This window comes from Triticum urartu, chromosome 1 (assembly GCF_003073215.2).
Source record: "Triticum urartu cultivar G1812 chromosome 1, Tu2.1, whole genome shotgun sequence".
Lineage (NCBI taxonomy): Eukaryota > Viridiplantae > Streptophyta > Magnoliopsida > Poales > Poaceae > Triticum > Triticum urartu.
This window is the reverse complement of record NC_053022.1, coordinates 134068957-134081756: the sequence shown is the minus strand read 5'-3', so window position 1 is coordinate 134081756 and position 12800 is coordinate 134068957. Positions and strand designations below refer to the sequence as shown.

General features: G+C 46.6%; 1 protein-coding gene across 1 annotated transcript; it reads right to left on the bottom strand.

The window, feature by feature from the left end:
- Window positions 1-8937: 8937 nt before the first annotated feature.
- LOC125518470 (strigolactone esterase D14-like) lies at window positions 8938-10082 on the bottom strand. Its single transcript, XM_048683326.1, has 2 exons — window positions 9683-10082; window positions 8938-9558 (listed from the first exon to the last, which is right to left on the bottom strand). The coding sequence occupies exons 1-2, from the start codon at window positions 10024-10026 to the stop codon at window positions 9111-9113; spliced, it is 792 nt and encodes a 263-aa protein (XP_048539283.1). The 5' UTR covers window positions 10027-10082; the 3' UTR covers window positions 8938-9110.
- Between the last annotated feature and the right edge of the window lie 2718 nt (window positions 10083-12800).

Sequence of the window (12800 nt, the reverse complement as noted above, 5' to 3'; positions counted from 1 at the left end):
CCATGAAGGATTTAATAGTCCGGCTATGGCCAACCGAACCCATTCCGAGTAGCTACTTCGGTTTGGTGAGGTGATTCGTCGATGCGTGCCTTGGGTTGATGCTGTGAAGCGCTCGGCGTGCATAGAGGGAGCTCGGATGGCCTTTGCCCGCATCAAGATGCATTGGGCAAATATGAAGGCCACCGACATGGCGACCGCGGGCCCGCTCGAAGGCAAGGACCACCGCAAGCTAGAGAGATACTTCGAAGACATCCTGGCAGGTGCCCGAATGGTGGAGGGACAATGCTCAAAGTCATATTTGAGTAAATGTATCTGGCTGTAAAACTATGTTTGTGAATCATGGGCTTGTAGTATATTTGCGCCTTTTAAATGATTTTCCTCCCATGCGGCCATTTTTCTGAAAGTTGCCAGTCGTCGGCTTTAGCCCCCACATAGATGCTACGGGGGTGGTCGACGTCGCACGTGGTCACACTTTATCCAACGTCTTGGTCCATGAAGGAGGTGTACGCGAGGCAAGCTAGGCAATCGTACTATGCGGCTTTAGTACTTTCACTTAGCCATAGGAGTTTGACGGTGGGGCTAAGTACTAGCCCCTTGCGTGTGTGGGGCAATCCAAACTAAGGTGCCTTTTCCACATGGCTAGACAAAGACCAGCCCCTCGTATGACACGGAATAAACCACCAACGATTTATAGTATGAGACTAAGTCGCTGAATTGATGACCGGCTCTCGCCTTATCATGATAGTCATTTTTTGGCTTTCTCTACTGAGGTATTTGACCGGACGAACCAGAAATACAATCACAATAGTTCTCCCTTTACGAACTTTGCGAACGAGCGAAACGTAAGGTGGTAAGCACAGGTGCCGGGCAACCCAACTATAGACCAAAGACATGATTCGGAGCCGCTGCATATAGTGCAATATTCGGGACACCGAAGAGTACCCTATAGGTGTTCGGACTTGAGAACGTGCGGAGCCGAATACGGCCCCCGGTGTTTAAGGCTGGACTAAAGCACGTGTGGCAATCTGAAGTGAGGAAGGGATACAGATGACAAAAGAAATTAGTACCAGACAAAAGTGGTAATCAACTATTTCCTTTATATCCTATATGATACATCGAGACGTGTTATTAAAAATAATGCCATGAATATTAAGGCTATTTTACATGCCGGGAGTTTTACACAAGGGAAAGTTTTACATAGGGCTGTTGGAAAAAGGTAGCAGCTTGAAGATCCTAAATGTTGCACTGCTGCACGTCTACGTCGTTTCTCCTTGGTTAGAAATCCCTTGAGAGGAGAAGTCGATGGTCGTCTATAAGAAAGGGGAGCTTTAGAGAGTAGCCATTGTACAACCGCAGATTAGGCAGGTTTTAATGAACCTGTAGTTAAGGAAAAAGAAAGAGAGAAGGTTAAGGTCCAAATAGGGTCAAGCCGTACTATAGACCTTTTTCCACAGTATGCCTCCGATGTTACCCAAGGTATTTTAAGTGCGTAATTGTGCACGCGCGGTATCTATGCCGCAACCTTATGGGGCGGTCGGTGGAGGCTGAACTGCTAATCAATCTCCGGATCTGCGGAGCTCTCGTGCTGTAATGTGGACCGGACTCGCTTGGCATTGTCAGGGGCCTTAATGGCCGAAGAGTTGTCCAGCTTAATGAGGTCGTTCTGTACCTCGGCGGCAAGGGCCACGGTGTGCTCCTCAGTACGGAGGAAGCTTTCCGTATTTCCATTGACTGTGATGACGCCGCGCGGTCCAGGCATTTTGAGCTTTAAATAAGCATAATGTGGGACCGCGTTAAAGAGGGCAAAAGCAGTTCGTCTGAGCAGCGTGTGATAACCACTGCGGAAAGGGACGATATCGAAGGTCAAGTCTTCACTTCGGAAGTTGTCTGGAGAACCGAAGACCACTTCCAATGTTAAGGAGCCTGTGCAACGGGCCTCCACGCCAGGTATTATTCCTTTATAGGTAGTATTGCTAGGCTTAATTCTTGAAGGGTCAATTCCCATCTTACGGACAGTGTCTTGATAAATCAAGTTTAGACTGCTGCCGCCGTCCATAAGGACTCTAGTAAGATGGTATCCATCAATGATGGGATCGAGTACCAGGGCCGCCGAACCTCCATGACAGATACTAGTTGGGTGGTCCCTGCGATCGAAAGTGATCGGACAAGCCGACCATGGGTTAAATTTTGGGGCAACGGGCTCTATGGCGTAGACGTCCCTTAGTGTGCACTTGCACTCCCTCTTTGGGATATGTGTGACATATATCATGTTCATTGTTTTCACCTCGGGGGGAAACTTCTTCTGCCCCCCTGTGTTCGGAGGACGGGGCTCATCACCGTCCTTGCTTCGAGGCCCTTTCCCCTTATGTTCGGTATTTAATTTACCGATCTGCTTAAAAACCCAGCAGTTTCTGTTGGAGTGGTTGGCAAGCTTGTCAGGGGTGCCATGAATCTGGCAAGGCTTATCTAGTATTTTGTCCAAGTTGGATGAACCGTCTCTATTTCCTTTGAATGGCTTGTTCCACTGACCGGGTTTGGAGCTGCTGAATCCGGCGTTTACCGTTGTATCCTCGGTTTCTTCGTTATTGTTCCGACGGTTGTTTTTGTTATGTCGTGGCCTTCCATTGCCATCCCTGGCCTCAGAGGTGCCGGGGTTGCTAGTGCTATTGCTTCTACGAGCCAACCAGATGTCTTCTCACACGCAAAAGCAGGTCATAAGTGCAGTAAGAGCTGCCATAGTTTTTGGCTTTTCCTGACCGAGGTGTCGGGCGAGCCATTCGTCATGGACGCTGTGCTTAAAGGCCGCTAAGGCTTCGGCGTCCAGGTAGTCAACAATTTGGTTCTTTTTAATTAAGAACCGAGTACAGAGTTTGTGGGCTAACTCTCCGGGCTGCTGGACTATGTGACTGAGGTCGTCAGCGTCTGGTGGCCGGACATATGTGCCTTGAAAGTTATCTCGAAAAGCATCCTCCAAGTCCTCCCAACTACCAATGGAGTTCTCTGGGAGGCTATTCAGCCAGTGCCGTGCTAGTCCTTTTAGCTTTAGGGGAAGGTATTTAATGGCGTGGAGATCATCGCCACGAGCCATATGAATGTGGAGAAGAAAATCTTCAATCCATACGGCGGGATCTGTAGTACCATCGTATGCCTCATGTTTACGGGTTTAAAACCTTCAGGAAATTGGTGCTGCATTACCTCATCGGTAAAGCACATGGGGTGTGCGGCGCCTCTATATCGGGCCACATCACGGCGGAGTTCGGATGATGTCCGTATTCGGTTCTCGACCCGAACTTGGTGATGATTATCGTGCCAGGCTTGATGGTCGTCGTCTCGTGTTGGAGCACGTCCCCTTGATCCGTAGATTGATCTGGTATGGCATGCTCTATTGTCCAGGTCCTGATGTAAGTCATATCTGTAACCCGGAGCTGATGCCTCTTTGTCGCTACAACGGGGTGGTGCGGGCTGGTATTCGGCATAATGAGCCGCTTTGTCCCGTTCACGTGGTGGTCGGTTTGGTTCATCAGCATGATGGTATCTAGACGGATTTGGCTCAAGGGCCTCGTCGTCGAATTGTGGTAGTAGCCTGCGTTTTGGGTAGCTCTTTGTTGGGTGCTCAAGGCCGTATTCTTTGGCAGCCAGGACCTTGGTCCATCTGTCGTTGAGCGTACCTTGTTCGGCTTGAAGTTGTTGCTGTTTCTTTTTCAAGCTCCTTGCAGTGGCGATAAGTTGTTGCTTGAAGCGTTCTTGTTCGAAGGGTTCCTCTGGCACGATGAAATCTTCGTTGCTGAGGCTGACGTCCTCCTCGGAGGCCAGTAGATAATTACTGTCTTCCGAATCCTCACAATCACCGAGTTCGTCGGGGTTAACCTGTCTCTCCTCCCATTCATCCTGTGTGGACGCAAGCTCGACAGGGTCTTCGGGGTCCTCGGCATCATCCGGAGTGTTGTTATCTCCGGTGCCGGTATTGCTATCCTTTTCACAACGGGATCGTGAGCAGCGTCGCTGACGTTGGTGCTTAGGTGGCGCCTCGACGGGCTTGTCCTTAATTGGATCTTGAGTGCCATCATCGTTCTTCTTTTCAGGTGGATCCACCATGTACACGTCGTAAGTAGAAGTGGTCGTCCAACGCCCGGTGATGGGCGGGTTTTGGCCTTGTTCGGCTCTTGCATCGTCGTCCATACCGTCGATGTATTCGGAGGTGTAATCCAGCATGTCGGTTAGGTCCTTGACAGTGGCTGTTAAGTGGATGATGGGTGGGATGCAAAATTCCCTGCTCTCAGCCCCTAGTTCGAGCTGGGCGTAGTTCGGAAGTGACGCTTCCGTGACGGCGAGAGATCGCATTAAGTCCAGAGCCTCGTTTAGGAGCGAAAACTGGACGGGTGACTGAGGATCTGCAGAGCTGGGCCTGGTGAACGCCACCTGACCATGCTCAATAGACGCAGACCTCGAGAGTTCGGAGTTGGTCTCCAGAGATGAGTCTGGTTTCCCAATGACAAGGGGAGTCCAGTTGGACTCTAGGCCCGCCCATAGGATGGTCACTTCTCGGTCTCCAGTAGGTAACTCCATAGAAGGGGAGAGACCGACAGGGTTTACTCTCCCGTCTTCAGACAAGGTGGCCAGCTCTGGATTTAAGGCGAGGACGGGTATGAAGGTCGATCCCTGAGCGGAGTCTGATGGTGGATCAGGCGGGCTTCCTTCATGTAGATGAGGAGCGGCGGCTGAGGCCAAGAATCCTTCGAAGATCAAATCTCCTCGGATATCGGTGATTTAATTAAGGTTTCCGAACCAGATATGGTTACCAGGGGCGAAGCTGTCAATCTGCTCAAGGTGACCAGTTGAATTGGTACACAGAGAGAAGCCGCCAAACAAGAAAAGTTGACCAGGGAGAAAGGTCTCCCTGGAAACAGCATCGTTGCTGATGACAGGATGAGCCATTGATCCTTCTGTTGACGACATAGCGGAACACTCAATGAAAGCACCAATGTCCGTGTCAAAACCGGCCGATCTCGGGTAGGGGGTACCAAACTATGCGTCTGAGGATCGAGGGTAACAAGGGACAAGTGGGACACAATGTTTACCCAGGTTCAGGCCCTCTTAATGGAGGTAAAACCCTACGTCCTGCTTTATTGTATTTGATGAGTATAGGGGTTACAAGAGTTGATCTACCTCAAGATCATAATGGCTAAACCCTAGATGTCTAGCCTATGAGAGTTATGATAGCCTCTATGAACTAAACCCTCCGGTTTATATACACACCGGAAGGACCTAGGGTTGTACAAAGTCGGTTTGTGGGGGGAGGAAATAACATATCTGGACACCAATCTGGCCATCCACGCATAGGGGAGTCCCATCCGGACATGGGGGAAAGTCTTCTGCTTGTATCTCCCCGGCCCATCAGTCCGGCCCATATCGAATTACCCGGACACCTGAGGACCCCTTAATCCAGGACCCCCTCAGTGTCCCCGGCCGACCATTTCATTGCCGCAGTGGGGTCAGACAAGGGTATCCCCTCTCCCCCTCATATTTGTCCTAGCGTCCAACCTCTTGCAATCCGCCATTAATGAAGCTTACAGACGCGGTCTGATTGAGCTTCCTTTCCCTTTCCTGAGCCAGAATAAATATCCGGTCATTCAATAGGCCAACGACACGATCATCGCTCTCCCTGCCTGCCCATAGCAAGCCACGATTATCAAAGGGATCTTATGCGACTACGTCGCCTCGATCGGGCTTAAAAACAACTTTCATAAATCAACTTTGATTCCTATCAACCTTGAGGAGGAAGACACAAACACCATAGCTCGTATCTTCGGTTGCTCTATGGGCCAAATGCCTTTCACGTATCTTGGCTTGCCTTTGGGCACCTCCAAACCCACTGTTCAAGACCTAATGTCAATTGCATGAAGCACTAAGAGACGCCTCACCTCATCCGTTGCTATGATGTCTTATGGAGGCAAACTAACATGGTTAAACGCAACAATCACGTCCCTCTTGAGATTTGTCATGTGCACTCTCAAAATCCCTCCCAAGATTGTTGATGCTAGATAAGATCATGCGCAGGTGCCTATGGACTAAGAAGACTGATCAGCGTGAGAAGTGCAATTCCCTGGCCGCATGGGAAATGGTTTGTGGGCCCAAGAAGCATGGTGGACTTGGCGTCTTAAATCTTAAAGTTTAGAATGATACCCTGCTACTCAAGTTCTTGCACAAGATCTACAATAAGATAGATATACCCTGGGTTGAGCTTATCTGGAACACCTACTACGTTGACAAGATTCCGCACGATACAGATCCAGTGGGCTCATTCTGGTGGCGAGACATCCTCAAGCTCAGTCCTATTTATCGCGGGATCACACGGGTCCAGGTGGTTGATGGCACGACTGCCCTCTTCTGGAAGGATCTATGGCTTCACAACAGCCTTGGGGATAGTCATCCATGTGCTTTATCCTTTGCTAAATAGGAAGATGCCTCGATTAAAGATTTCTTGGAGAGCACGACACTACATGAAGCTTTCCATCTCCCCTCTCTCCCCCAAACCTTGGAGGAAGTACGTGACTTGCAAAACCTGTCCAGGAGACTAAGCCCGTCCTCCACAACTAATGATATTTGGCGCTATGTCTGGGGGAAAGTGGATTTCAAAGCATCCGACTACTATAGGTTCTGTTTCAAGGATATTCAAGCGCACCTCGCTTCCAAATGGCTTTGGCAGTCCAAGTGCATGATGAAAATCAAAGTCTTTGGCTGGCTACTCCTTCATGACAGACTCAACACTCGTAACATGTCGAAACGACGTCACTACAATATTGGAGATGATTTTGATTGTCTCCTATGCGGGCAACCCATCGAAGAAACAGTATACCACATAATCTTTCACTACACTTTCAGCTGGGCGTGCTGGACGAAGTTAAACATAAACTGGCCTGCCCCCACCTCCCAACTTGAAACAGTTCAGAGAGGCCGTGAATCTTGGCGTGATTCATTCTTCATGGAAATATTATTGACGGCAGCCTGGAGCTTATGGAAGGAAATAACTAACAAACATTTCAGAGGGGTGGGCCCTAGTATACAAACCTGGCTTAACAGATTCAAAGAAGATTTTGCTCTCCTAGAACATAGGGTTAGAGAGGCCCATAGAGCCTCTGTGATCTCCTTTTGTAATACTCTTACCTGATCTTTCACCACACCCCCACCCCTATCTTTTGGTGCTTAGACAGTTTGTACACTATATGTAACTTGTAACCCCCCAGGGGATATATATATATATATATATATATATATATATATATATATATATATATATATATGAGAATATAGTAGGATTCTCTCCTACTGTCTTTTCTCTCAATTTTTTTTAGAATTTGGCGAACCGAAGAGATGCACCGATGGTTTTTCTATACACTTTTGGAAAGCTTAGAGATGTATTTCCTTCACTTTAACTATATGTAAGTCGCCTGAAAATCAATTTTGGGTCAATCAAACTTTTAGCCATTGAATTTTTTGCTTTGAGATTCATGTTTTTTTCTGGACTGTTCTGAGTTGTTTTGGGTTATTTCTTTTGACTGACCACAAATTTGGGCCAGTCAATTTCTTGATGGGCCGAAGCCCATTACCTATGTGGCCCAGCTCTCCCCTCTTCCTTTTGATTTTTTTCCTGTTTTTTATATGTGTTTTGTCTTTTCATTTTTTCTTTATTACTCGGCCTTTTTGTTGGTATTTTGGGATTTTGTGTGAGTGTAAACATATACACACAAATACTACAAAATATATACGAAAATTCCATTATTATATGATTATTTTTTACATAACACAAAAAGTGAAATTTCAGGGCAAAGTTGTGTGCAAGTTTTTTTGCTCTTTTTCTTATTAAAGAGTAATACCAATGCCACAAATTCATTGTTCCTTGTAAACCTCATTTTTTTTATTTTTTTTTCTTCTTTAAGGGTAATACCAATGTCGCTAATTCATTCTTTCTTAGGAAACTCCTTTTTGCAAAAATTCCACTATGATATGCTTATTCTTTCATATTTAAAAAAACACAATTTTTGTGTATGTTGTGTACACAATTTGTTATTGCTTGTTCCAGATTTGTTTTTATTTTCTTTCTTAATACCAGTGCCACTAATTCATTTTTCCTTGGAAAATCTTGTTATTTTGATTTTGATTAAGTTTTTGTTTCTTCTTAAAGGATAATATCAAAGCTACTAATTCATTATTTCTGAGAAAACTTTATTATTTTCTCTTTTTAGAGTTTATTTCATCTTGTTTCTTCTATTATACGGTGGCTGTCTCGGTTGCATGCAAAGTCAGATTCGCTATATTTCAACTTTCAAATATTCTTTTCTCGCGTGGGACCTATCTATTTCTTTCCCAATTCATCATCTACCCTGAGCTATCCACGCACTGCGACTCCAGACCGGCGCTCCGGCCGGTCGAAGCAATCTACGGACGCATGCACGCACACATCACACTCTGCTGCATGAACAGCACACCACGGCGAGCCGGAGCTAGTTAGCTCAAGCGCACATCCAACCAAAGCTAGCTAGCTAGCTAGCTCACGCACGCAGACGCGCACCACGTCATACCACACTGCACACATACACTGCATGCCAAAAAGAAAGAAAAGTGACTGACCTAAATCACAAATTCAGGCGACTGCGTGGTTCAGTCCCTGTTTCCTTGGTCCTAATGTGAGTGTTATAAGCAATATCATACATGTCAACTAGATTTTTTTTATGATGTGACACATAATTAAATACAAAAAAGAGAATGTGATATTATATAATGATACCATATCATATTAAATGTTGTATTACTTTATATTATGCATGACAAATAATAATGCATCTAAGATAATAAGTTATGATGCTATGCTACAGAAATAGAATCATATATTGATATCATATGCATGATAGTACTAATATATGATACTCCTTGTTACGGGCAGCCTTACAAGACCCCAGTATTTTTATTTTCACAGAAAAACCTGGAAAGCACGAGGATTACAAGCATGCATGCAAATAACTAGGCGACGAAAGCACTAAAAAAGCAAAGTAACGCAAACTTTTAATTCACATTCAACAAGGCCATGGGAATCCATTGCTGGTTGTAGTAGCTCAGCGGTCGAGCAAGATGGCCTCAATGACCCGGACGAACTCCTTTGGCGCGGTGAGCTGTGGGAAGTGGCTGGAGGACTGGATGACCACCGAGGCCGCGCCGCCGCCACCAGCGCACCCGGCCAATCGGTGCTGCATGTAGCGAGCAACTGCGAGCGGCGCCACGGCGTCCTGGGTGCAGTGCACGATGGTGCATGGTGCCTTGACGTCCGGGAGCACGTCCCGGACGTCGCAGGTGAGCACGGTGCGCATGACGCGGAGCGCGGTGGCCGGGCGCATCATCGCCAGCTGCTTGGCGAACTTTGCGACGGCCGCTGGGTGGTCCACCCCGACCACGGTCTCGGCGAAGAGCGGCGCCCACTCGGTGAAATCGGTCTCGATGGCTCCGAGCATGGCGTCCACCTCTCCGCGGCCGAATCCGCCCTCGTAGCCGTCGTCGTTGATGTACCTGTTCCAACGTACGTACAATTAAAACGGCCATGGTTCAGTGACATCCTTACGGCCATTTCATTTCTTCCGTTTATTTAAATCATGTACTAGTACGAAAGCTGGGAATGTGATCTGAAGAGAACCTAGGTGACGCCCCAACCAGCACGAGGTGGCTGAATAGGTCTGGCCTTGCAAGCGACGCAATGCAGCCGATCATGCCAGCCATGGAGTGGCCCAGGAACACTGCTCCCCTCAGCCCGAGCTCGTCCATCAGCGCCACGAGTTCGTCGGCGAAGTCGTGGTACGAAAACCGCCGCTCGGAGCACCCGCCGCCGTCCGCCACGCCGGAGAAGCTCCAGTCGAAGACGACGACCCGGAACTTGTCCGCCAGCGACGGGACGACGTCGTCCCAGACGAACCGGCTGCCCCCGTAGCCGTGGGCGAGCACCAGGGTCTCACCGACGTTGCCGAAAACCCTCGCATTCATCTCGATCAGTAATTTGAGTACAGCAGTGAGGAGCACGAGGCTACAATATTGCTTAACTCCCGTGCTAGCTTAGAGATGAGAACATATGGCTACTTCTGGCCTCCATTTATAGGGAAACCCCAAGCACCAAGATAAGATCGATCGACCAGAGAGGGAGGAGGGGAGGCAGTGATGCCCTTGTGAGAATTATTAACTGGGCACTCAGATGTGTACAGCTGCATGTGACATCCAGATGGCTACAACTATACCGGAGCAGAAGAGACCACTGCATGCCTGCCTCGAAGAGTTTCCTGGCGGTTGTTTATCGTGCGTCTGCATCGATGGTGACGAGGGGCTAAAAAGGTGTCACTTGGAGTTTTGCGTGTGCACAATGCGCGGTGATGGCGACGAAGGCAGATTCCGTGAACTGGAGGGTTAGGTCTCCCGATGGTCCGATTTTGTCGCAGTTTGACACGGGATAGTTTTATGCCGATTTCTGTGGACTGTGTCCTTCTCGCACTCCACGAAATACTGAAACCATGTATGTCGAGCAATGCTAGACATACGTAAGCTTACGTTCAGATCTTACATAAAAGCTGATGTGGGATTTGTTAATTGGGTCAGGATTAGCAGCTGAGGCCCACACCGGTTAAAATCAGGGGGAGAAGGGAATTTTATGAAAGGTTAAGTAGGCCTACGTAGCACCTTTCGTTGGTATAGTATTATTGATGTATGTCACTTGCATGGAAACAAAGGATTTGTATATGCCTATGTCTCTGTCGTGCCGTTGTTTCCGTGACACGGAAGCTGTGCGTGATGAATCAGTTTCCCGTATTAATACTCACCGGCCCATCATTAAATCTCTCGACGAATGTTTCAACGAGCCACCGGTGTGTATATTACTTCAGGCACGGCTGCAGAGATCCTTCTTTTCGTTAGTGCGAACAGTTCAGAGATAGAAAGCTTTATTACCCTTCGTAGTCCCATTTTCTATGTAACTAGTAGAATGCCCGTGCGTTGTTACGGGCTACAATACATATACATGAATCAAACAAATGATTAACATCGCCTCCAAGGTCGACACTCATTTCTCCCTCGTACGCCAGGACGTATTCAGGCATCAAACGGGCGCCCATTATGCTCTTGAAAATCCAATCATCTGAACAATCAGGGCTCCCCCAAATTCAGCACATATGCGGGGAGAAATGTGGTTGTGTGGACTATCCAACATGTTATTTCCAATACACTGCCCCATCCCCACGATGCACCCTTCCTATTTTGTCCTCTATTTTAAACCAGATGATGCTCACTTCTCCTTCGCCATCTCGCCCTCTCTCCTTCACACCGGACTTCCCCATAACCGCCCAGATCCCCTCCCCCTGTATTCATGTCGATCCACCACGACCATCAAGGTGGATGACGCGTGCGCTGCCCATGACACACCCTGAGCCAAAAAGGCAGATCTGATGTCTCTTGAGCCATTGTCACGTTGTAACATATAGTTGAATGATGTGCATTACAACGAAAGAATAATATGATGTTTGTTGTTGGGCATGCGACTGGTACACCACCATGTTCGTCATCAACTCTTGAAGCAACCAACCAATGCATATACCCTTCTATCGTAACCAAAAAATTATATGACTTGATGAAAAAATATATATGAACCGCTCGCTCATGCAATTTATTATAAAGCCATCTCTAATGAAATCCAATTTCCTACATTATCTAAAGTTGGAAAATTATTCTACTAATAGTCGTACCACGGGCCTCAGTTTACAAGTCATTCCTAGTATGAAGATGCACAAAAGTTATCATACATATAGATTATGTATGACATACCAAATGAGGAGGTGGTGGAATTGTTGTAAACCATCATAAAAGGCATATTATCTCATGTTTCTTTAGTTTGTATGAGTGTCCCAATGGGTGTTAGATTAAACGGTCATTGATCTAGTTGCAACCTGTAAATATGTAAATGTCCTTTCATCAACAATAATCATCCTTGATAAAATGAAGGGATATCCACATGTCTATCGGTATTGTAGCATCCCAAATTAATTGCTCTAAAATAATTGGTGTACTAAAAGAAGAAAACAAAATACACAACAATACCACACTATCACTTCCATAATTCAATAAGAGACCATAGTGCTCAACAAGGGAAACACCCAATGGAAATCAACATTGTGCCCTTCATGTTCAACTTCAAGGTTTCAACCAATATGATTCCCTTGCTACAAGCAATGAACTTTAGTTGCCAAACCAACAAATTACAATCCAGCGATAACCAGATCCAGAAAATCACATCTCACCATGAAACTGAATCCCAAACAATAAACAACCGCAATGGACTTGTGCCTCGACGTAAGAGTGGATCCGAACAGCCGATGTCTGATCATTGGCTTAGGCACACTCCATAGTTGAAATAGGTTATTACATGTCTCTGTTAATTGTAACCTGAAGAAATACCTAGCAAGTGTCAGAGTATAGTTGCAATAGGTTAAGTAAAAAAGCAAATCAGGGGGTGCAAACTATCACGTGCTTTCCGCTGAAATTTTTGTCAAGAGAGATAATTAAACTAAGCTAGTATTGATAAGTGTTGACCTGTCATTGGTTTTACGTGGCCATACAATTTTTTCTGAATGAAAAGTAAAACACCCATAGTGATAGCTCTAGCCAACAACCAAAAATGTAGTCTCGAAGGATATAAATGAACATGCATAGTCATCATATTCAATAAACTGTTAGACCACAGGCGACCTAGAAAAACTTTGGAGATTCTCAAATTATAT

Coding starts and splice junctions, on each gene's coding strand:
- LOC125518470 (XM_048683326.1), bottom strand. CDS start 10,026: ATGAATGCGAGGGTTTTCGGCAACGTCGGTGAGACCCTGGTGCTCGCC. Junction 9,559..9,682: donor CTGGTTGGGGCGTCACCTAG/GTTCTCTTCAGA, acceptor ACGTTGGAACAG/GTACATCAACGACGACGGCT.